Source organism: Hypomesus nipponensis, chromosome 24 (assembly GCF_054491055.1).
Source record: "Hypomesus nipponensis isolate SF chromosome 24, ASM5449105v1, whole genome shotgun sequence".
NCBI classification, from domain to species: Eukaryota; Metazoa; Chordata; class Actinopteri; order Osmeriformes; family Osmeridae; genus Hypomesus; species Hypomesus nipponensis.
Window position 1 is genome coordinate 2,170,767 of NC_140384.1, and position 26,359 is coordinate 2,197,125.

The 26,359-nt window shown below is 44.7% G+C and overlaps 1 protein-coding gene across 3 annotated transcripts in view; it reads left to right on the top strand.

Annotated features, from left to right (window-relative positions):
- LOC146232677 (TNF receptor-associated factor 2-like) overlaps positions 1-26,059 on the top strand; it is a 44,785-nt gene extending 18,726 nt beyond the window's left edge. The window contains exons 1-8 of one of the 3 annotated variants that reach the window (XM_084690102.1): positions 22,964-23,640; positions 23,729-23,803; positions 23,916-23,990; positions 24,147-24,623; positions 24,741-24,918; positions 25,011-25,022; positions 25,117-25,159; positions 25,308-25,441. In XM_084690102.1, coding sequence (XP_084546228.1) covers positions 23,506-23,640; positions 23,729-23,803; positions 23,916-23,990; positions 24,147-24,623; positions 24,741-24,918; positions 25,011-25,022; positions 25,117-25,159; positions 25,308-25,311 — 999 coding nt within the window. In that variant the 5' untranslated portion in view covers positions 22,964-23,505 and the 3' untranslated portion in view covers positions 25,312-25,441. Of the gene's footprint in view, positions 1-22,963; positions 23,641-23,728; positions 23,804-23,915; positions 23,991-24,146; positions 24,624-24,740; positions 24,919-25,010; positions 25,160-25,307 lie in introns of those variants that run through there. The other 2 variants (XM_084690101.1, XM_084690099.1) reach the window with 2 other exon arrangements.
- The last annotated feature ends 300 nt before the right edge of the window (positions 26,060-26,359 follow it).

The window sequence follows — 26,359 nt, forward strand, 5'->3', positions numbered from 1 at the left end:
CGAAGTTAGCAGCGCACCGTCCCCACCGTATACAGTGTTGACAGAGCACTGCTTCCCCCTCCTGAGTCGCCGGATGGTGGTCCAGAACCTTTTTGAAGCCGTTCGGAAGTCATTCTCCATGGCCTCGCCGAACTCCTCCCATGCCCGGGTATTTGCCTCCGCGACCGCCAAAGCCGCGTTCCGCTTGACCTGCCGGTACACATCAGCTGCCTCAGGAGTCCTACCAGCCAATAAAGCCCGATAGGCCTCCTTCTTCAGCTTGACGGCATCCCTCACCTCCGGAGTCCACCACCGGGTCCGAGGGTTTCCGCCGCGACATGCACCGACCGCCTTGCGGCCGCAGCTCCGGTCAGCCGCTTCAACAATGGAGGCCCGGAACATGGCCCATTCGGACTCAATGTCCCCGGCCCCCCCCGAGACATGATCGAAGCTCTCCCGGAGGTGGGAGTTGAAGCTCCTTCTGACAGAGGGTTCCGCCAGCCGTTCCCAGCAGACCCTCACATTACGTTTGGGCCTGCCAGGCCTGACCGGCGTCCTCCCCCACCATCGGAGCTAACTCACCACCAGGTGGTGATCAGTTGACAGCTCCGCCCCTCTCCTCACCCGAGTGTCCAAGACATGCGGCATCAAGTCCGACGACACGACTACGAAGTCGATCATCGAACTGAGACCTCGGGTGTCCTGGTGCCAGGTGCACATATGGACACCCTTATGCTTGAACATGGTGTTTGTTATGGACAAGCCGTGTTTAGCACAGAAGTCCAACAACAGAACACCACTCGGGTTCAGATCGGGGGGGCCGTTCCTCCCAATCACGCCCCTCCAGGTCTCACTGTCATTGCCCACATGAGCATTGAAGTCGAGGAGGACGAGGGAATCCCCGGGAGGACGAGGGAATCCCCGGGAGGAGCGCTTTCCAGCACCCCCTCCAGAGACTCCAAAAAGGGTGGGTACTCTGAGCTGCCGTTTGGTGCATAAGCACAAACGACAGTGAGGACCCGTCCCCCCACCCGAAGGCGGAGGGAGGCTACCCTCTCATCCACCGGGGTGAACCCCAATGTACAGGCGTCGAACCGAGGGGAAACAAGTATTCCCACCCCAGCTCAACGCCTCTCACCAAGGGCAACTCCAGAGTGGAAGAGAGTCCAGCCCTCTTAAGGAGACTGGTTCCGGAGCCTGTGCTGTGCGTCGAGGCGAGGCCGACTATATCTAGCCGGAAACTCTCCACCTCGCGCACCAGCTCAGGCTCCTTTCCCGCCAGCGAGGTGACGTTCCACGTCCCTAAAGCTAGCTTCTGCAGCCGAGGATCGGACCGCCAAGGCCCCCGCCTTCGGCCGCCGCCCGTCTCACACTGCACCCGACCCCCATGACCCCTCCTGCGGATGGTGAGCCCACTGGAAGAGGGTCCCACGTTGTCTCTTCGGGCTGTGCCCGACCGGGCCCCATGGGAAAAGGCCCGGCCACCAGGCGCTCGCCATCGAGCCCCACCCCCGGGCCTGGCTCCAGGGGGGGGCCCCGGTGACCCGCTTCCGGGCAGGGGCAACTGAGAACCATTGTTGTATTTCTTCATGGTTGGTTTTTTGAGCCACGCTTTGTCTGGTCTTTCACCTGGAACCTGTTTGCCTTGGGAGACCCTACCAGGGGCATAAAGCCCCCGACAACATAGCTTCCAGGATCACTAGGACACGCAAACCCCTCCACCGCGGTAAGGTGGTGACTCAAGGAGGGGGAATCTGAATCTGAATACCCAGATCACACATAAGTATCTGGGATAGCACACATACGTCCCGATGTGTAGAAGATACGTCGGGAAGATCTAGTATGGAGATCGTTGGCATTTGATCGAAACTGACTTCCAGACGACGTGTGGACAATGAATCCAATCACACCCGGCCGCACTACAGATATATCCTGTTAACCATAGATAACTCCTTATATCTATGCTGTTAAATACTATGTCCGATCTCTCAGACAGCAAATATTTCACTATCCATAACCAATCTGAAATGTCACTTAGGAAATGAACATAGCCCATAGGCTGAACATTGACTTTGATAGGAATAAGGAGACAATGAAAAATATGCTTGACCATCCAAAATGGGCTATTAGTAATACAGTAGCTAGCTAGCGTGACTTGATTCAACCTGGATTTTCTGTGTGGGTATTATAATTAAGAGACACAATTGAAGTTCATGATTTTATATCAGGCTGGATGTTGATGCCATCAAGCTCTTAAAAGAACTCCAACACAGAAAAGAGAACAACGGAACATAAATATATAGGCAATAGCTTTGCCAGTTGTTCCGCGTCTTCCATTGGTCTCAGCCGCCCTCTGACTCTATCTTGACTCACTTGGTAACAGTAAATGCCGATTTTGGCAGAGGAGAAGACACAAGTTTTTACAAGTTTCATAAGCACTTGCTCCATACTCTTCTTCCAACGAGTAACTCTTGGCTTTTGTTCTGGGGTAAAATTCGGTCAGAGAATGTCTATATTCGGTCGTTCTGAAATCGTCTACTTTTCCCTGTAAAGGCAAGCTGTTTCACCTTTGGCCTAGTTCAGACAAAATATGAATCTGAATTTCCGCAATCTGAATTTCCGCAATCTGAATTTCCGAAATCTGAATTTCAAGAATCTGAATTTCAGCAATCTGAATTTCAAGAATCTGAATTCCAGAAATCTGAATTTCAACAATCTGAATTCCTGCAATCTGAATTTTAGAAATTTGTATTTTTGGATCAAAATAATTCAGTTTTACTAAATTTGGCCTACAAATAATTCAGATATTATATATTCAACAGCAAAATATTTCAGTTTTATGAAATTCGACACGCAAATATTTCATACGACGTTATGTTAAAAAAATCCAGGGACATTCAGTTGGTTGACATGATGATATGACATTATGTTTAAAACTTTCGGGGGGTTCCAGACCGTCATTCGTTGGTCATAACGTAACCATCTAAATTCCGAACTGATATTTTCGTTTGTGTGTCATTCTGTGATGTGAATTGCTCGAGCTATAGCCTACTGTCACTCTGGAAACTGTACAGTATTAAGTCAATTGTTTCTGTATGGTACCAATAACTTGCATTTGAGCGAAGTTATACATTATAGTCATAAATAATTTGGGGATGTACTGAAAAAAAACATCTAAGCTGGATCCAGCCTATCCAAGCACCAGCTGTGTCTCTAGAAATGTTCCATACTAGCCTATTACAGCACATCTCTCACAGATGTCACCGCTCGTGACGTGAGCTTTGTTGTTGAGTGAAGAAGTTGTTGAGAGACAGCAAAACTTTTTGATCCCGCATCCTTCATTTATAGCTATAATACCGTTTGATAATCAATTCGTGTAAATATATCTTCAACTTAAGTTTTAGTGTTGATAGTTTAGTTCTTTCTTTTTGTGTTTTTAATAGTGTTTGTTGTGTAGTTGGCTAGTAATTTAGCGCACTCTTGTGAAGGTGGGCCACCCGAAGGACAAAATTTGAGGTAAATATGTTTTAATACAAACTTTAGCTCTACTATCTATGTATTTGTATGTTTATCCAACGTGAAATAGCCATATCGAAGATGAATGTATATTAATTTCTAGCCAATTTGAGTTGGCACTAGTTTTCTAAGTCGGTTAAATTGAGATGTTGTACAGTATCATCTTAATTTGTACAGTAGTTAACAATGTTCTCGATAACATTAGCTAACTGCTAGCTTGAAATCCGATGCCTACACACTAGTGGTGTCGTCTCTTTAAGGATACAGAAAATACAAAACAGCCGAAGCTACTTGGACAGGTGAAGGCTACAGCTCTAGCAAGTCAAGTAGCGTTAGCTCTATTGTAGAGTAGCAAGCTACTTTTGGACAGTTATCTCTAGACTAAAGCTACAATAAACCAAGACGTTTTGCAAGAAAAGTAGCATAATGATATGCTACGTTGCTACGTCGGACAAATTTTCACGATGAGTATGAAGGAAAGTTGATTAGCACTAGCTAGATGGTTATACATATCTGGATACTGAAGGTCAGGGAAACTTTCCGTTTCACTTGTTACGGTCCTAAAAATAACTCCAGGAGTATATGGATAAAATACACTTCCACTTAATGTTCTTTGCATTTGAACTGCTGTCTAACTGTAGCTAATTCATGTTGCAGGTGTTGATTCCGGATGAACTGGTGGAGGACGAGGAGGAGTAGGGAGAGGATGAGAAGGGGTTGACACAATTAAAATATAAGAAAAGTAATTCAGGCTTTTAAAATGCATTTGAATAAACTGTTTGTTTATACTGTAAATTGTGTTTTTTCTTCTACAAGCATACACATAATAAGTTACAATACACAATACTTAGCAGCAGCCTGTTATACTTAAAGTTGATTTTTAAAAATAAAGTTAAATTACCTTGTTGAGTTTAATTGAACACATTCAGTTTAGTTTTGCACTATAGGCTAATATGCATTTTATACTTTGTATACAAAAATATCCATTAAATGCATAAATGTGACTATAAATTAAGGTTGAGAAATTGATTTTGCATTTGGTATGCGAAAGTTATCAGGATGTTGCAAGGGAACGTCCCCATGACGTCGCAGACAAACGTCCCCTGAATGTCCCCTAAATGTTATGAGGAAGTTACATGGACATGACGTGACGTTTTTTTGTAGGGTCCCCTGAAAGTCCCGGGGACGTCATGGGGACTTTCCCTTGCGATGTCCTGATAACATTCGGGGACGTTCAGGGGATGTCCTGGGGACGTCATTTTGTCAGCTGGGTCATTGGCAACTGACTGGCAACATTTATAACCTGTGTTCAATATCGTCAATTAAAAGTAAAAACTTTCCAGTTATGAAGCGTTTGTTCGTAAGATTAACGCCAGCTGCAGCAAACACTTACCCCAGCCCTGGTTTGGCTGTTCGTGACGGTCAGCTATGACAGTCGAGCCTCGATTTTTGCAGATTTCTGTGAAACTTGCTAAAATAAAAATTATCTAGCTAGATTATGTACACTTTAAGCTCAATGTACATACCTTGTTTGGCCAATTTGGTCGATTGTGGAAAAAAGTCGAACCGTTTTTAGATATGGAGAACCATCGCGCAAGCTCGATTGAGAAATGTAACTAGAATCCACACCTCTAACAAGTTAACCTAGACGCAAAACTGTACGTCCAATCCAAAAAATAAGGATATTTTCTGAGACCCAAGACTCTGCCGAAGCCATTGATATCCTTTATGTGTCTGTGCGGTCAGAAATACAACTCTTTTGGCAGTTTCCAAAACGTCACCCAATTTTGCTTTCATGGTGCGTGTCTGTTTGGTTTCCACGGTGATGGCGCAGCTGTGATCGCTAACGAGCTGGGCAGAGAGAATAACAAATTTAGCTGGAATCCACACCTCAAACCTTGACGCAAAACTATACGTCCAATCCAAAAAATTAGGATATTTTCCAAGACCCAAGACTCTGCCGAAACCAGAGATGTCGTTTATATGTCCCCAGATAGCACACATACAAACGTTGTGTTCTATTCATAACGTCGGATAAGCATCGCAAATGGTTGGCAAATGGTCGGATTTCTTCTAATCTCTCTAGTGCTCTATTTCAAACGTCGCAGATACGTTGGCTCATCACTGACTGTTTCAGGAAGAATGTTCCATTATGCTAATTCCGTGATGTATTGTTTGGCCTATCTAGAGCCAGAGACTCGCGAGTCAGAGGCGTTCACTTTTTAAACCGTCATTTATCTTCTCAAAGAAGGAGCAGTCGTTTTTAGGTAAGTAAATGAAAGTAGAAAACTATCAAAACGTTTTGCGATAAGTAGCCTATGCCTACAACAATGTGTAAAGTTACTGTGAGTGAACGTTATGCTACAGAGCTAGCGCAAAGGGACCCCAACCGGGTCGGCTAGTTCGACACTGCTCAGACATTTTACAAAAATTTAGCTACTAACTAGAACAAAATAAACATACATATACATGTTATGTCAAAGTGTTGTATTGTAATAAGTAACTTAGGCCTACATACACAAAGGCTAATACATTCTGGTTTAACAGTAATATGTCGGATTTTTTTTCTTCAAATTTCGGCAGTTAGCTACTGTAACCATGGTAGTGAAGACAGTCAGAGGGCGGGGGAGACCAATGGAAGACGCAGAACTTTAGGAAAAGCTGTATATTTATGTTTCTCTGTTCCGTTGATCTCTCTTTTCTGTGTTGGAGTTCTTTTAAGAGGTTGATGACATCAACTTCCAGTCGGATAATAAAAGATTGTTAATTTGAATTGTGTCTCTTCATTACCCACACACAGTAAATCCAGGTTGAATCAAGTATCTACTGCTATAATTGCCCATTGTACGTTCATTAGCTAAGTGACATTTCAGATAGATAGTGAAATAGGCTATTTGCTGTCTGAGAGATCCGAACTAAATAAATAATTGTAGAGTTAAGAGGAAATATCGGCCGGTTGGTACAGTTTTGATTCATCGTCCAGACATCGTCTGGTGGTTTTGATCAATTGCCGACGTCTCGGCGACGTGTCGCCAATGTGCAAATGATGTCCATACGACGTCGGGCCGACGTATGTGTGCTATCTGGGTCTGTGCGGTCAGAAATACGACTCTACCGGCAGTTTTAAAATCGTCTTCCTTTCGGCCTTCTCTGACGAAGTTTACTCACCTCTCCATTGAAGTTAGTAGGAGAATTTGAAAGGCTGCTCCCACTTCAAGGCTCAAAGCTGAAAATCTGTAAATGTGAGCTCCTTCGTAGTTACATTGCCTGAAAGAGGACAAGTTTTCCTACATTTTAAGGTATAACTTGTTTCTGTAAGTTAGACTATATGAACGTCAGAGGAATTTGTTTGACAATTTAATTGAATATCTGAAAAAAAGCCACTCTGCTGGCTGCTCAATCATAAAAATCAAGAAGGAGCTACATTTTTCATGTATTAAACTGTCACAATTCAAAATTGGCTAAACATATTTGAAAAAGCTGAATCATTTGGGTATAGCTGAATGACTTGTGAACATTTTAAAGGTTGAATGGAGTCTCTTGCTGAAAGTATGCTGAAGTAGTTACGTTTGAAAGAGGAGGACGCTTTTTAATGATTTGAAAGGATTTACCATTACTTTTAATGGGATAATAATTTGCACAAAAACCTTAATGTCTTAAAAAGTATAAAAGTGAGAAATACCAAAAGTCATAGCCAACATCCCGTGAAGGAGCTGAACGTTGATACAAAAATTGTAGGAATCGGTGAAAGTATGCAGGACTAGTTAAAGGCCAAAAAACAGCAGAAGAACTGAGAAGTTGAAAAGCAATAGTGAGAATGGTGAGAAGCCGCTTCGCGGCTTGGCCACCAATGATCACTACTGATATGGAGATGAGAAATGTATCAGATTAATCTAATGGGGATGTAAGTGATGTGGGTGTGGTACCAAATGTGTCTCATCATACATGTGTTGCAATTCCTGTAAATGATCCAGAATCCCTTGAGAGAGTTGAGCAACAAAGTTCTGGTGATATAGTTTCTACTGTTCTAAGTTCAGAGAGTATTCAAAAATCAGAGGCCCCAGAATGTGAAGCCGTCTGATAGATTAGATTTGTGAAAAGAAAATATGATACTGTAATTGTATTAGGTTCAGATTTCAGGGGAGGAGTGTAGTGCATGGATACACACAGGAATAATTATTGTTTTATTTTGTATTGATGTGTATTCCATGACATCTGACCTAGCATGTTGATTGGATAGACAGAACTGTATTAATGCTTGTGCGTAATCCTTGAGTGCTCTCTTCTTCTTCTCTCCTTTCTTTTTACATACTGACGGTACATTGTGTAATGAGCTCAGTTCATTTTACTGCGTTAGCAGTAAAAGTGGAAAATATCAAATAACCTGTTTCGGAGTATAATATCTTCATTGTAGATACACGACAGGCGAGGCAAAACCCAACCTATCTACGTCACAGCCACCTATCTACGTCAGATCACAGACGGTTTATATAATCTGCATTCTGTTACTCTGCTGGTACGATGCAAAGTACAAAGTAATTAAGACATAAAACACTCAGAGACTGCAGGTAGGTCTGTTCTGATATCTGCAATTGATTTAGCTAGTTGTTGCTAAATTCAAAAAACTTGAGGGGCCAGAGCTTCAGCTCCTTCATGCGACATGCCCCCCTAGTATCAAGCAGAGAAGACGGATGATTTTTTCCACAATCTAAAGACTAATTTAACATACTTGTCTGTTTTTGGTTGGGTAGTTAACAAGACATTCTATTGTGGTGTGAAGAACTTTAACTAACTTTAAGGGAATCCTTAAGTATAAGAGAAAACCTTAAATACTTGCCATGTCAATGCTGAATAAGATGGCTGTGTAATTGGTCCTTTCAAACACATTAAACATCAAATGCTGATGAGCTTAGGTTGTAATCAATTAAAACAATCAACGCCAAGGCCTATGAACTCTAGGTCACGTGTCAAACTCAAGGCCCGCCACATCATTTTATGTGGAGCTTTAATGGTGTACAGCGTGCATTGACCTAAACTACATTTCTCACAATGCATTTCGATTATGTTATGGCAAAGTGACAACATCCCGCCTCTAGAAAGCTTTGTATATACACATCAGTGTTTAACGCAAAGTTCAAGTTTAACTGTGGGTGTAGGCGAGCATGGTTTGAGTGACAGCACTCCAATGCAACCAGTTCTGCAAACGTACCCCATGCGCCTTTGTCAGCCATGGTCCTTGGGCATTCAACCCAAGTTGGTATCGCTCTCGACCTTAGTTAGAATACTCAGCCAAGCTAGATGCATGTTTCTGCAATATAGCTAACTGAAGCGGAGTTAAATCACAATAGTTTGTTTGCTAAGCTGTAACGTTACCCACCTAAGTTGATCCTGTTTGCTTCAACAACAGAAGTGGAAACAACTAACGTTATCATTTCAAATGATATCTAAGCAAACAATTGAAAACAGCGTTGTGCAGACACAATAGATTTATTTGTAAGTTTTTATTTCAAGTCTCCACCTTCGATGTTTCAGTGAGTGCTGTTGGCTGTGTTGTGTCTTTGATCCGTAGCTTCGCTCGTTGTAAACCAACCAATCAGCACGCAGCTCATCTATATATTTATGAGTATACCATAAAAGACAAAACCTTGTTTTATTCCAGGGCTATTTCACAGGGGGCATTAAGGCGCATAGAACAGCACATGGGCCATTTTCAGCCCAACCAATGTTACACTCTTGATCCAAGATGGCGCCGCTGATGGCTGCTGACCGGTGCATCTTGTTTTGTCTGTTAATTCAGTGTTCTGCCAAGTTTGGGGGGATAAAAGAAGTGGTATCCAAACAGTGATTCAAGTGATACAAGTTTTTTCCTCTCCAACGTACGTTCACTGTGCAACAAAATGGACAAACTTCAGCTCCTGATGGTGAAAACAGAGACTTTCTTTCATCTTCGGTTTTGTGCTTCAAATGGCTGTGGGAGACATGGCTGTGTGATTTGATCCCGGACACTGCGTTACAACTGCCAGGCTTTCAACTCCTGAGAGCTGATCAGCACTCTCCGGCAAAACAAAAGGAGGTGGTATTTCTTTTTACATTAACAGTGGCTGGTGTGTAGATGTGACAGTGATTCTGCAACACTCTTCCCCTGATCTGGATGAGAGTTTGCGTCCCTCATTCTGGTAGGACTGTACTTGCACTTGAGTATGAAGCGAGCAAATCCGGATTCTTTGGTTAGCGTACTCGGCGACATTAACAAAAGTAATCTCAGCCACAAACTACCCAAATACAGACAATTCATCAAATGCCCTACCAGAGAAGGGAAAACTAGATCCCTGGGACACTCTTATCATGCCATGGTCCACCTGATTCCTGCGTCCAGGCAGAAACTAAAGCTCTGTAAACCTGCTGTGAGGACATCAAAACAGTGAACCACTGAGGCTATGGAGGATCTGCGGGCATGCTTGGACTGACTGGGTTATGTTCACGACTGCCACCAATACTGGATGAACTCAGATACTGTGACATCGTACATCAGCTTATGTGAGGACTGCTGTATTCCAACACGCACCAGGGTGAACTTCAACAACGACAAGCCCTGGTTCTTTGAAAATCTCAGAAGGTTGAGGTTGGTGAAGGAGCCAGCGTTTAGGAGTGGGGATAGAGACAGATTCAAGGAGGACAACTCTTTCCATTCAGGAGAGAGAAGTCAACAGACTTTTCAAGAGACAGAATCACTGCAAACAGCTAGGCCAGACTCTGTCTCTCCAGCCACCCTCAAGCACTGGACTGACCAGCTGTCTCCGGTGTTCACCACCATCTTCAACACCTCCTTGGAGACATGCTGTGTGCCAGCCTGTCTCAAGTCCTCCACCATTATCCCTGTGCCCAAAAAGCCAAGGTCAACAGGACATAAGGACTACAGACCCGTCGCCCTGACCTCTGTTGTAATGAAGTCTTTTGAGTGGCTGGTGCTGGCTCACCTCAAATCCATCACAGAACCCCTTCTGGACCCCCAGCAGTTTTCCTACAGAGCCAAGAAGTTTGTGGTTAACATGGCCCTCCACTTCAACCAGCATCCTACGCCAGGATCCTGTTTGTGGACTTCAGCTCTACCTTCAACACCATCATCCCCGCCCTGCTTCAGGACAAGCTCTCCCAGCTGAACGTGCCCGACTCCACCTGCAGGTGGATCACAGACTTCCTGTCTGACAGGAAGCAGTGCGTTAAACTGGGAACACGCGTCTCTCACTCCCGGTGCATCAGCACCGAATCTCCTCAGGGCTGCGTCCTTTCCCCACTGCTCTTCTCCCTGTACACCAACAGCTGCACCTCCAGTCATCCATCCGTCAAACTCTTGAAGTTTGCGGAGATCACCATCTTCATTGGGTCTGATTACAAGTCTGATTACAGGTGGGAAGCTGACAACCTGGTAACCTGGTGCAGCCAAAACAACTTAGAGCTCAATGCTCTTAAGACAGTGGAGATGGTTGTGGACTAAAGAAAGAACACAGCCCCACTCACCCCCATCACCCCTGTGTGGCTCCCCAGTCAACACTGTCAAGGACTGAGTCCTTCCGCTTCCTTGGCACTATCCTCTCCCAGGACCTCAAGTGGGAACTGAACATCAGTTCCCTTACCAAGAAAGTACAATAGAGAATGTACTTCCTACGGCAGCTGAAGAAATTCAACCTGCCAAAGACAATGATGGTGCACTTTTACACAGCCATCATTGAGTCCATCCTCACCTCCTCCATCACCATCTGGTACGCTGCTGCCACTGCCAAGGACAAGAGCAGACTGCAGCGTATCATGCGCGCTGCTGAGAAGGTGATTGGCTGCAATCTTCCTACCCTTGAGGACCTGCACACCTCGAGGACCCTGAGGCAAGTGAGGAAGATTTTGTCCAACTCCTCCCACCCTGGAAACTTTGTTTCGGCTACTCCCTTCCGGCAGAAGGCTGCGGTCCATCAGGACCAAAACCTCACGCCACAAGAACATTTTCTTTCCATCCCCTACTGGCCTCTTCAACAATGCCAAGGACTCCCACTGACATTTAACTATAATCTATTATTAGTCCATCCAACACCTTTTGCACCACGCACAAGCCAACTTATTTGCACTATTGCCCATTCATATTCAAACTCTTATTTTTATATATATTTTATAATTTACATTTTAAATTGTAGATTTTTTTTATTGGTATTTCCTAGGACGACTTAGACCAATGGTTCCCAAACAGTGTGGTGGTGTGTGGTGTGCCGTGAGGCAAGGCCAGGTGTGCCGTGGGATTTTGTGACAGCCATTCAAATGTTGCCAAAATATTATCAAAATTGATGGCTTAGTGCCAGTTAGATTTGTAACAAAATATCGGCCTTGGTGGTGGCATATACAGCGTACAAGTAAATGAACTTGGTGGCTTGTTGGAACCGCTCTCGCGCAGAGAGCGAGAGCCGCAACACACAGACGCGCAAAGAATGTTACCTCCGAATGTCCTGTCAAACAACAATAACGGCTTGCGGTTAACTAGTTTTGCTCACACTTCATTATAAGAAACAACATGGATCGCTTTATTGTGAGGAGTAAACCACAGATAGTCAGCGTAGAAGAACCATCTAAAGAGAAGAAAAGAAAAACTGTCAGCAGACAGTATCATGAAAGCGACCTGTCTTATGGCTTCACCTGGACCGGGGATGTCAACTGCCCCCATCCCGAGTGCGTCGTCTGTCGGGAGAAGTTGGCTAATGCTAACATGGTGCCAAGTAAATAGAAGAGGCACTTGGGAACCAAACATCCCTTTCATGTTGAGAGAAACTTGGCCTTCTTTAAAAGAGCGAGGGATCTGAACCAGAGGCAGCAAGACCGTTTGTTTTTATTGTTTAAAAGTGTCTGATAAGGCTATGGAGGCAAGTTATATGATAACGGAGCTTATTGCAAAGCGGAAAAAAACACACACAATAGCGGAGACGCTCATCCTCCCCGCTTATTTTTTTGCAGGTGTCATGCTGGGTCCAGATGCCGCAAATGCCTTATCAAAAGTGCCTTCGTCAGATAATACAGTCAAAAGAAGGATTGACGACATGTCAGATGACATAGAACAACGGTTGAGGAGAAACTGCAGGTCAGCGGCACATTTTCTCACAGGTAGACGAGTCAACTGACATAAGTGGGGCTGCCCAACTTCTGGCAAACGTCAGATATGTTGATGGTGATTCAATCAGATACTTTTTTAATTCTGCAAAGAAATGGAAAGCCACACAACAGGGGAAGAGATATTTAGGGTAACTAATGACTATTTAAAAGAGAAAAGTCTGACCTGGGAAATGTGCGTCAGTCTTTGTACAAATGGTGGGGCATGCATGATGGGGAGAGTGAGAGGTTTTATTGCCAAGGTGAAAGAACAAAATCCAAATATTGTGACAAAGCACTGTATTTTACATCGAGAGTCATTAATTGCCAAAACCATGCTCTGTGCATGTGGTGAATTACATCAAATCAAGGCCACTAAAGTCTTGGCTATTCCCCCAACTGTGCGCTGAGATGGGAGCTGACCACCAAAGCCTACTCATCCACACCGAGGTACGTTGGCTGTCACGGGGGAAAGTCCTGTCCCGTCTTTATGAGCTGCGAGAAGAGGTTTTGGAGTTTTCGAAAGAACACCCTGTCCCTCATAAGGACAAGCTCGCGGATCAGAGGTGGTGCGCCAAGCTGGCTTACCTTGCAGATATATTTGGGCATCTCAACGAGTTAAACACCAAGCTTCAGGGCAGGAATGAGAACATTCTATTGTCCACAGACAAGATTCAGGGGTTTATGGGCAAGCTTATCCTATGGCAGGAGGCTTTGGAACAGGGTTCCATGGAGATGTTCCCACTGGCATCAGCCGCGCCACAGGCAGCTAGGGAGCGCGCTTTATTTGCTGAACACCTTCAGACATTAAAAGTTTGAGCGCTACTTTCCACGTGTGGCCGACATCGAGGACTTTGACTGGATTCGAGCCCCATTCAATCAGGAATCCTCAACAGAAAAGCTCATTTTGAGGGAAAGAGAGGAATGTGCAGAGCTCCGGATGGACTGCACAAACTCAAATTCAGTGAGCTCCCACTGGATCAGTTTTGGTTGGCTTCTGCATCAGAGTACCCAACCATCTCCCGCCACGCGATTGAACAACTTCTTCTTTTTCTCCACTACCTTCCTGTGTGAGTTGGTATTCTCTACTGTAGTTTACATGAAGAGCAACAGGAGGTCATGCCTCTCCATTGAACAGGATTTGCGAGTGGCCCTCACCACCAAGAATTTAAAAAATCTGCGCGCAACAACTGGCACATGTTTGTCACAAGCTTGTAAGTAGGAAAAATAGCAAAGGTTAAAAAGCAAATGTACAATATAAAATGTTTAAATGCTGATTCAAATATACATTAGTTGTAAGTTTACAAACTGTCAAAGTGTCTATTTAAATGACTATATATGGAAATCACGTTGGTCACATGACTCCACTCCGCACGTTACAAATGTTTTTGGTTTACTTTACGGCACATTCGGATGGAGTGGCAGCTTGTAGCTCTTTGTATTGAAGTATTTAATACAAAGAGTTATAATTTACTGGATATCCAAGTCTCCCTTCTTTTCTTCATTCTAATTGGACCCTCAGTGATTGCACCTGTCCCTATATCATCAGTTCAGTCAAGACAATCGCGTATTAGATTTGAGCATTTATTGTTACATGACATGGACACGTAGATTTAACTTTGGCGGAGTGGATGATCTAAGGGAAGCACTCCCTGCCTCCTCGATGCAACACATACATAAATGACATATGAGGCGGGGAGCAATAGAGATATAATCCCCCTGATGGATAGACATACAGACAGCATGGGGGAGAAGGGGACGGTGGAGAGTGGCAGCAGCACTGATCATACAACGACCGGGGTGAGTGTGTGCATATCCGCGCGTATTTTAAAGACGCCTTATCGGAAGTGGCCCAATGGATATGCGCTGCTAACATGGGTGTGGTAGTGGGTGGAGTAAAGGAAGGTGGAGTAAGATGCCTTACGTCCCCGATGACTGACTGACGCGCGCTGCCCGATTGCCCTGCCAGAACTAGCTGCGCATATCAAATAAAAATAAACATTTACAGAGTGATAACACATGTTATAGAGGCGCTCTGCACAGATATGAATACAGGTGTGCCTTGAGATTTTGATTTGCCTTTTGGTGTGCTTTGGGCACAAAAAGTTTGAAAACCACTGAGTTAGACTACTGTACTTTCATACTTTGATTGAAGATCTGTATATGTTTATTGTTTGCACCTTCCGGCCACAGTGAATTCCGTGTTTGTGTACATTTGGTGAATTAAACCAAATTCTGATTCTGAAACCCTGTTCAGAGACCTTAACAAACAGTGTGAAAGACCCTATAAAATCAGTAAATGACCCCTTTAATATTTAAATTGAAACAACATCGAATTCACATATAAATATATATTTCTTTGTAAAAAAAATCTGATCCAAAAACTCAATGCTCGGAAATTTAGGTTGCAATGTTTTTCGCCAGTGGCTTTCGAGGCAAAACATTTCAAACTTAAAATTTTTGAGTTGCAAATTTGAGACAAAAGAATTTGTGGCAAAAAACATCTGATTGCAACATGTGGGATACCACGAATAGGTAGAGCAATTGACCAATAGAGAAGAGAAAGTTTATGATGACTACCAGGGAAAACAACCATGCTTCAGTGATTCCGATGTGATCAAATCTTGCATTGAGGCTCGATTGCTCTACCTAGCCTATATTTAGGCTCAAATTTTTGCTACCTGAATTTAATTTACATTTAAATATATTAATTGCAGAAGTCGGTGTTGTTAATATTTCAATATTAAGTATTCAATGCCTTTTTAAAATTCAAAACATTTTGTCTATGATTTGCTTCCATAGAAGCAAAATATTTTAATAATAATAATATAAGAAATATTTTCAATGCACCACCAGTCAAAGCAGGCTGCATCTGGATGAAAGGCAGTTTCAAGAAAGATAGGAAAATAAATACATGTTTGTGCTTCAAGGTGGCATTTTGACACCAAACACAGAGATAAATATGCCAAATTTAGCCTCCAAGAAAAACAGCAGGTTGGCCAAGAATTAAAAGGCGGACTGCAATCACCACAGAATGTTCAAAAAGGCTATAGCTAAAAACGATGTTTTTACATCATAAACATTGTTACATTGTAGTTACAACTGGCCCTTTAAGGGCAACCGTAATGCTGATGTGGTCCTCTGTGAAAATGAGTTTGATCGACTTGAAATGAGTCGCGCTCCCAGACATTTTTCATAGGGGTGGCCAGATGGGGCAAGGGAAAATCTTGGGGTAGGGCACCAAAATCAAAACACATAGCCTAACAATAATTTTGAAAAGTGTCTGCCTCAAAAAAACGGTATGTATATGTAAAAGCCAACAAAAAAAAAACGCATGTGTGGCAGTCTGCAAGAACCCGTTGGATGTTGTGGCCGCTCATTTTTGCCTATAAGCTATTAAAATAAATATTGAATATCTGTTTTCTGTCAAAATTGAGATTTGTTATGTTTTGTTTAGTTAACACCTTAAACGTATATATAACATATATAACACTTTAAAATTATATAATATATAAGTTAGTATATAATTACCTTTTATTTTTACATAGCTAGCAAGATTTTCAAGCCATGTCAAGTCAAATGCTCAATTTACAAACAATGGGGTTTTAAGTTCAATGTTTTAAAAATACGCTCTCGGTGTGATCGGCCCGATTTGCCAAAGTTAGCAATAGCTACTCTCTATATTGAAGTAACCTTTCGTTTGTATAGCTAGCAAGCTAAGACAGCCCTCCCAAAATAAAAAATTTTACTAGCTAATTAGACTAACTACTAGGGCTGCACGATTATGGCCAAAATGATAATCACGATTATTTTGATCATTATTGAGATCACGATTAATTATCACGATTATTTGTTGATTTTAACCTAATCAAATGTTATTGTACCAATGCATTGTACCTGCATAATGGATGTGAATAAAACTCAAAATATACCATCAATAAAAAACTAATACATAGGGCTCGACATTAAGGCTTGTTCGCTTGTCCGGGACAAGTGGATTTTTTTGTAGGGCAAGTGGAAGAGAAATGTAGTTGCCCCACTGGACAATTTAAAACTCACACAAAATAAAATTCCACGTTACTTCATGTTATGTTCCACTCATTACATTTATTTTACCGATTTTATTTGACTGAATTCTGCATTTGCAAAACACAGATCTGTGTTCGCTCGAGTGGCTTAGTCCCAAGATCTCTACAGACCTTGCAGCTAATTTAATGCTCAACAATTGAACGGGGACTTATTACTTGAAAGAGGAATTGGAAAACTGTGCCTCGCTCAAGTAGGCTAATGGCTAGTAGAAGTAGTAGACATTTCAGAATAATTTCAGTAAATCAAGCAGCGCTGCAAGACCCAGTTAAATATTATACAGCTAGCAAACCAACGTTAGCTAGCATCGCTAACGACATTGGCTAACTCAACTTCGATCTATCCTCTGTATTTGCAAGCTATCTAAACTCATACTGTATCTAAAATAAGGCTTTAGGGATTAGCGAAGGCAGGTCACAGGTAGTTTTTTGTTTTCTTTGTTAAGATAGTAGCCTTATGACTGACTGCTATCTGTTGCAGAATTTCCTCACGTTACTCTTGTCTGTAACCGTCTACATCTAGAAACTGAGCTGTATTGTGCAGGGAACAACTCTGACTGGCTCATGGAGGCACGTGATCAGACTTTAGGTGTATTCGACTCCATGCAGCGCCGCAGCCGGCTGCAGCCTGCAGATTGGAGAAAGAGTTTACCATAGCCCAATACATTAAATGACACATTTTCCGACTTAAGGAGACGTTTATAACTCCTCCCCGACAGCAAGCGGCAACTCTCGCTGGTCATTTCATGCAGCCACAGCCTATGTCGAATGCACCTATTGGTTTACGGAACGCTAGATTGGCCTTGCCAAAAAAAAAAAAATTGATATGGAGCGTTGTATGAACGGAATGACGCATTTTAAATATCGCTCGATCACGCGAATTTGATCGTGGGAAGCCGAAATCGAGATCGTGATTAAATTTCGATTAATCGTGCAGCGATTAACTACTATAGCTAACCAACGTAAGATAGGTTGCCTACTGTAAATAGGTAATTTAAAATCCAAAAACGGTTTATTGAATATTTGTACTTGGCCTACTTTTTTCTTTAACTTGGTATCTCCACTTAGCAGCATCCAACTGGGCTAGCCTTCATCAACGATACGCTCCCTGAAGTTCTATGTACCATTAGGCTATAGACTGCACTCTCACCTGGCCCAGTGCAACCTATTGTGGGGGGAGGGGTGTCAAGATCAGAGTGTGGGGATACGTGGAATTCTATGACGAAATGTTTAAATCATAGACTGTGGTTTCTATAGGCTAATTTTCTCAGGGGGGCCATGGCCACCCCTGCCCCCCCCCCCCCATCCTGACGAAGGTAGAATCATGGACTCAAAAGGAACAAATTTCACTGTTGCGGTAACCCACGCACTGCTGGAGGGTGTTAGGTGCCATTATTCCTCAATAACAGGACGTTTCAATTCTACGGTGGGGAGCTCACTAAAAAAAGGAAATAAGACGTCCATCCATCCATCATCTGCCGCTTGTCCGGGGATCGGGTCGCGGGGGCAGCGACCTAAGCAGGGAGGCCCAGACTTCCCTCTCCCCAGCCACTTCCACCAGCTCTTCCTGGGGGACCCGGAGGCGTTCCCAGGCCAGCCGAAAGACAGAGTCCCTCCAGCGTGTCCTGGGTCTTCCCCGGGGCCTCTTCCCAGTGGGACATGCCCGGAACACCTCACCAGGGAGGCGTCCAGGAGGCATCCTAATCAGATGCCCGAGCCACCTCAGCTGGCTCCTCTCGACGCGGAGGAGCAGCGGTTCAACTCTGAGCCCCTCCCGGATGACCGAGCTTCTCACCCTATCTCTAAGGGAGAGCCCGGACACCCTGCGGAGAAAGCTCATTTCGGCCGCTTGTATTCGCGATCTGGTTCTTTCGGTCACTACCCATAGTTCGTGACCATAGATGAGGGTAAGAACGTAGATCGACTGGTAAATAGAGAGCTTCGCCTTTCGACTCAGCTCCTTCTTCACCACGACGGACCGATGCAGAGCCCGCATCACTAAGGACGCCGCACCGATCCGCCTGTCGACCTCGCGCTCCATTCTTCCCTCACTCGTGAAAAAGACCCTGAGATACTTGAACTCCTCCGCTTGGTTCAGGATCTCCTTCCCGACCCGGAGATGGCACTCCACCCTTTTCCGGTCGATTTCCATGGCCTCAGATTCAGAGGTGCTGATTTGTATCCCAGCCGCTTCACATTCGGTTGCAAACCGCTCCAGTGAGAGCTGAAGGTTGCGGCCCGATGAAGCCAACAGGACCACATCATCTGCAAAAAGCAGCGACCCAATCCTGAGGTCACCAAACCGGACCCCCTCAACACCCTGGCTACGCCTAGAAATTCTGTCCATATAGGTAATGAACAGAATCGGTGACATAGGGCAGCCCTGGCGGAGTCCAACCCTCACCGGAAACAAGTTTGACTTACTACCGGCAATGCGGACCAAACTCTGGCACCGGTTGTACAGGGACCGGACAGCCCCGATCAGGGAATCCGGTACCCCGTACTCTCGGAGCACCCCCCACATGAGCCCCCGAGGGACACGGTCAAACGCCTTTTCCAAATCCACAAAACATGTGTAGACTGGTTGGGCGAACTCCCATGCACCCTCCAGGACTCCGCGGAGGGTATAGAGCTGGTCCACTGTTCCACGGCCAGGACGAAAACCACATTGCTCCTCCTGAATCCGAGGTTCGACAATCCGACAGACCCTCCTCTCCAGGACCCCTGAATAGACTTTCCCAAGGAGGCTGAGGAGTGTAATCCCCCTAAAGTTGGAGCACATCCTCCGGTCCCCCTTTTTAAAGAGGGGAACCACCACCCCGGTCTGCCAGTCCAGAAGCACTGTCCCCGATGTCCACGCGATGTTGCAGAGTCGTGTCAACCAAGACAGCCCTACAACATCCAGAGCCTTAAGGAACTCCGGGCGGACCTCATCCACCCCAGGGGCCCTGCCACCGCTGAGCTTTTTAACCACCTCGGTGACCTCAGCCCCAGAGATAGAAGGGCCCCCCCCGATGTCCCCAGACTCTGCCTCCACGTCGGAAAGCGTGTTGGTGGAATTAAGGAGGTCTTCGAAGTATTCCTTCCACCGATCCAGGACGTCCCCTGTCGAGGTCAGCAGCGCACCATCCCCACCGTATACAGTGTTGACAGAGCACTGCTTCCCCCTCCTGAGCCGCCGGATGGTGGTCCAGAACCTTTTTGAAGCCGTTCGGAAGTCATTCTCCATGGCCTCGCCGAACTCCTCCCATGCCCGGGTTTTTGCCTCAGCGACCGCCAAAGCCGCATACCGCTTGGCCTGCCGGTACACATCAGCTGCCTCAGGAGTCCTACCAGCCAATAAAGTCCGATAGGCCTCCTCCTTCAACTTGACGGCATCCCTCACCTCCGGAGTCCACCACCGGGTCCGAGGGTTACCGCCGCGACATGCACCGACCGCCTTGCGGCCGCAGCTCCGGTCAGCCGCTTCAACAATAGAGGCCCGGAACATGGCCCATTCGGACTCAATGTCCCCGGCTCACCCTGAGACATGATCGAAGCTCTCCCGGAGGTGGGAGTTGAAGCTCCTTCTGACAGAGGGTTCCACCAGCCGTTCCCAGCAGACCCTCACATTACGTTTGGGCCTGCCAGGCCTGACCGGCGTCTTCCCCCACCATTGAAGCCAACTCACCACCAGGTGGTGATCAGTTGACAGCTCCGCCCCTCTCTTCACCCGAGTGTCCAAGACATGCGGCCTCAAGTCCGACGACACGACTACAAAGTCGATCATCGAACTGAGACCTCGGGTGTCCTGGTGCCAGGTGCACATATGAACACCCTTATGCTTGAACATGGTGTTCGTTATGGACAAGCCGTGTCTAGCACAGAAGTCCAACAACAAAACACCACTCGGGTTCAGATCGGGGGGGCCGTTCCTCCCAATCACGCCCCTCCAGGTCTCACTGTCATTGCCCACATGAGCATTGAAGTCCCCCAGGAGGACGAGGGAATCCCCGCGAGGAGCGCTTTCCAGCACCCCCCCCCCAGAGACTCCAAAAAGGGTGGGTACTCTGAGCTGCCGTTTGGTGCATAAGCACAAACGACAGTGAGGACCCGTCTCCCCACCCGAAAGCGGAGGGAGGCTACCCTCTCGTCCACCGGGGTGAACCCCAATGTACAGGCGCCGATCCGAGGGGAAACAAGTATTCCCACCCCAGCTCAACGCCTCTCACCAAGGGTAACTCCAGAGTGAAAAAAAGAGTCCAGCCCCTCTCAAGGAGACTGGTTCCGGAGCCTGTGCTGTGCGTCGAGGCGAGGCCGACTATATCTAGCCGGAAACTCCACCTCGCGCACCAGCTCAGGCTCCTTTCCCGCCAGCGAGGTGACATTCCACGTCCCTAAAGCTAGCTTCTGCAGCCGAGGATCGGACCGCCAAGGCCCCCGCCTTCGGCTGCCGCCCGTCTCACACTGCACCCGACCCCCATGACCCCTCCTGCGGATGGTGAGCCCACTGGAAGAGGGTCCCACGTTGTCTCTTCGGGCTGTGCCCGACCGGGCCCCATGGGAAAAGGCCCGGCCACCAGCCCACCTCGCCCCGGGCCTGGCTCCAGAGGGGGGCCCCAGTGACCCGCTTCCGGGCAGGGGCAACTGAGAAACAATGTTTTTCTTCATGGTTGTTTTTTTTTTGAGCCACGCTTTGTCTGGTCTTTCACCTGGAACCTGTTTGCCTTGGGTGACCCTACCAGGGGCATAAAGCCCCCGACAACATAGCTTCCAGGATCACTAGGACACGCAAACCCCTCCACCGCGGTAAGGTGGTGACTCAAGGAAGGGGGAAATAAGACATTTGGGTCCAAATCACCCAGAATGTTAATGCCACGGGGTTTGGCCAGAAGAGGGCCAAGTGAGATTTCGATGGAAGAATCTGAAGGCAAGGGCTACAAAGGACCATACTGAAGCAAAAAGCATACAAACAGGCACAAGCCCTTTATAAGAGTCGATTACACAGATGTGATTCTGGACAATTTGAGGTGAAAACTCCAAGGTTGGGATGTGATTCAAGGGGTTGTAGTGGACGGTGAGCCCATTCCAGAGGGAAGCAAGCCAGTTCTTCCTAATACAGAGGAAACTGAAATTATTCTGGATTTCAGCCCTGTTATTGATGAAGAGGATGGATTTTCAGCAGTGGAGCCACTAGTAATTGGCACAGAAGGTCATAAAATAGGCTGGAAAGGTTTTTTACCAAACAAATATGATTTATGATGATGCCTAGAAGTCTTCTTAAAAGAGAAACTGAAAGAGCAGAAGTACAGATTTGTCTTGCAGAGGAACATTTCACACTTTCCAAACTTGCAAACCAAAGCCAGACTTGAGATCCGCCTGCTAAAAGGAGAGCTTCAAAAAGCTGGTCTCTCCTGCTTAAGACAAACTCTGAAAGGGCAAATTTCTGATTTTGAAACACGTGTTTTTTGTACAATATTATCATTGTATTTGTGAAGAATGTATATTTGTTTGTGGGTCAAATGATGTCTCTGACTGTTTGGATTGTTTTATTTGACCTTTTTCTGTCTCTTCAAATTAAAACACTTAAGTGACCCCATGCTGGCTATTGAACGTCTTCTTTACTTGGCTCGCCTATTACAATGGCCTACATTGTTATATGTAGTCCCATTTACAACACTGGGAATCCGAATTTGGTAATCTTGAAAAGTTTGTATCTTGATGGTGATCCAATCCAATGTTGCTTTGAAAAACCAGTACAAATGTAAAATGGATTACCTGATCCTGCATAGCAAAAAATGGGATTTAAAAATCTAGATCATTAAAATCTAGATTAAACTTTTTGAACAACTGGCTTCTGTGGTAGCCTACTTGCTATCGGATTTGTATGTTCCGTATGGAATTTTGCGCCTTAACGACCTTCAAGTAGTGACCGGTAGCTATAATAGGATTGGTCAAAGCCGTTTTGGGGCGTGGCTTTCACGATTGGTATATTCCATTAAGCAATGGGATTCGAACATGAGTGATACGCTTCTGGAGTTTGAATGGTGGTTGATTTTTCTGGAATATGGTCAAATAGCTATTCCTGGGGATAATGAGGAATTACCTAATCTAAATGTCCGCAAAATTAAAATGAGAAATTATCTCTCTTTTTCTCTCTCTTGATTATGGCATAAATGTGGGTCTGGCCCAACTACTTTGATCATTTAATAATACAATATTTTGTGATAATGTTCTCCTTACATAATGATGCAATTCTAATGATGTTAAACACTATTGATTTATGCTAAACAATACATCCTTTGACCAGCACGGACGATAACACCTGCATGAGAGGAGCCTGAGGAGAGAGGTCTGCAGTCTCTTGGAGACTCTGGCAGTTGTTCTCTTTATTCCGTCCATGACAGCAATATGTTTATTTTCTTGGATATAACGCTTATATAATCGTATACAACATGTTAAAAGTGATGGTGTGTCAAATACCGCCTATTTGATTGGCACATCTCATTAACATATTGGGATGAATAAATACAGAAATAAATGAATAAATACAGAAATAAATGAATGAATATATAAATATTGGTTGTAAAGTGAACTATTTATCTATAATTGTTTAATATTTCCTCACTCATAAATCAATACATTACATTACTTAGGTTTTAATTGATGCATGTATTCTTTTTATTTATGCATTGATGTCGACATTTATATATTAATTCATTCATTTCTCAATATGGCAGGTTTGGTCCTCCATACTATGTCTCATGAACGATATTTGTGATTGTATCTTCTGTAGCTGAACCATGAGGGTAAGTGTGACTTCATGATCATCCTCTGTCACTCATGTAAAGAGCTCATGAGGTCTAATGAACTGGAGCGCCACAATGACCGCGAATGTCCAGAGAGGACTCTCAACTGCAAGTACTGCAAGGAACCTTTTCATTTCAAAAACATAAAGGTAAAAGGAAGCTATGGTGCATCGTTTTATATTTTGTATGAAGTGGATATTGTCATATCATATAGACTGATTTAGATGTGTTTTCTAGGCTCATGATGAAATTTGTCCAAAGTACCCCATGATTTGTGAAGGCTGCGCAAAGAAAAAGATACCCAGAGAAAAGGCAAGCATGCAATGATACAATGATCTTGACTGAAACATTCATTATACAGGATTGACATATAACTATGAGCATTTGGTGCTTGTTCACTAGTCATCGCTTAATTTTCTTGTAGTACATGGACCATATTAAGTTCTGCAGTAAATTCAGAGCACCTTGCAGATTTCATGTTGTTGGCTGCGATATGTCTGTAAGTTACTTTTTAAAATCATCATTATTATTATCCTTAACCATGCTGTAGATGCCATCCACATTACTACACAGAGACATTGAATAATGTAACCAAATGTTAAATGTTTTTAAACATTTTGTTTAAAAACTGAATGTTGTTTGTCCTTTTCCGAAGATGGAAAAGGAGAAGATCCACGACCACGAACGTGCATGTTCTTACGAACACTTGAACATGCTCTTGCACTTCATCATGGGCATCAAGATTAGTCTGGAGAGCTTGCAGCCTCAGACCCTAGAGGTGGCCAGTCACAAGCTCCATGAGCTGCACGAGTCTCTAAGGGAACTTGAGTCCAAGCTGGGTGAGCTGAGTGGGGGCAACCCTGTGCAGGGAGCCTGCGCCCCTGCCCTGGGCACCTCATTTACTCCGCTGCCTAGCACTGTGGGTGCAGCACTGGAGTTACAGCTCCACAGTGAGAAGACCAAGGTGGCAGAGCTCAGCAGGAGGTGCCAGGAGTTGGAGCTGAAGGTGGGCACCTTTGAGAACATCGTGTGCGTCCTCGACCGAGAGATGGAGCGCTCCTGCACCAACATGGAGGCCTACAATCGTCAACATCGCTTGGACCAGGACAAGATCGAGATCCTCAACAACAAGGTGATCGCTCATCATCAGTGATATGAAATCATTTTAGCCACACGTTCACCAACATACACGAAATATACTATGGGAAACTGTTTCCAGTTGTGTTATAGCAAACAACATCTGTTCCAGGTGCGTCAGCTGGAGAGGACGGTAGGCTTGAGGGACCTGTCCATTGTGGAGATGGAGGGGAAGATAAGGGAGATGTCCGCAGCCACTTTTGATGGTATTTTTGTCTGGAAGATCTCTGACTTCACTAAGAAGAGACAGGATGCTGTGGCTGGACGGGCCCCGGCCATGTTCTCTCCAGGTAACACAGACACCCCCGTCATGATTATGTTCCTTATTATGCTTTAGGTCTTCATGACCATGTCATAAAGTTGATAAACAAACACGTTTCAGCGTTCTACACCAGTAAGTATGGCTACAAGATGTGTCTGCGCATCTATCTGAATGGAGATGGGACAGGCCGAAGTAGTCACTTATCTCTGTTCTTTGTGGTGATGAGGGGACACAGTGATGCTCTCCTCAAGTGGCCCTTCAACCAGAAGGTGAGGCTAACCTAGTACACCATGGTCAGCTTGGAATTCTCTATTGTTCCTCAAAAGTTTATACGGCTCCTTATTAGCTAACTGGACGTTCATACAGATTGGATTGTGGTCAACATATTCTGATGACCGGATCTGATTTTGCGTCAAGGTAACCCTAATGCTACTGGACCAGAACAACCGAGAACACATCATTGATGCCTTCAGGCCCGACATCTCCTCATCCTCCTTCCAGAGGCCGGTCAGTGACATGAACATTGCCAGTGGCTGCCCACTTTTCTGCCCACTCTCCAAACTGGACTCCAAAAACTCGTACATCCGTGATGACACCATATTCATCAAGGCTATCGTAGACCTTACTGGGCTGTAATTGGAATTTTAGCGGTCACTATCAATCAGTGTGGGGTAAGATTTTCAGCTTTTTTAGCTATGCCCTGCCATTCTAGGTATTTTGTTGAGTTGTGGATTGTCATTTAAGAGAACACCACAAACAGCACTGAACACTAATCTTAATATGACTAATGGTGTGTTTCTTAGGAAATATGAACTAGCTAAGTGTGGTGTTTTTGCTCAAGTTTGTTGGATAACTGTTTGCTGTGGTAATTATGCTACTTTATCAACTACTGGCACTTTACATTTTTAGATATTAAACAGAGCTGTAATTATCTCATTATCCTGGTGCTAGGTGCTTGTGTGTATAGCTAACATGTTTGGTGCTTGATAACAAGTGAATCATTCAGTTGTTTTTATGCACCTCACATAGACTTATGCGAGTCCCAACAATATCGGTCAGTGCCCATAAGTTTGCCTTTTGGCTATTGGGCAGCTTGGCTCACTATTCCAGTATCGTCATGAGTAGACATTTACTTTTTTTAATAAAGTTTGTGAATTTTCTAAACATTATTTTGCCTCTGATCTCAAGTCCTGTGTTCATGATTGGTAAATATTTGTAGTAGTGGACATTGCTTGAATTCCATGAATTCTAGGTGCAGTATTTGAGTTTTTTAATGTGTATTTTCTAGATTTTTTTTTTCTGAATTAGCTTGCATGTTGGATCTGTGGAAGATAAACTGTAGTTTGTGCACATTCAGGGTTGTCTAACAACCTCAACAGTAGCACCAGCAGTTGAAATGTAAATCCAAGGGCCCAGGCTAAGATTGTTGACATCAAGACTACCGGTAATGTTAGTAGTTTCTGACAGCA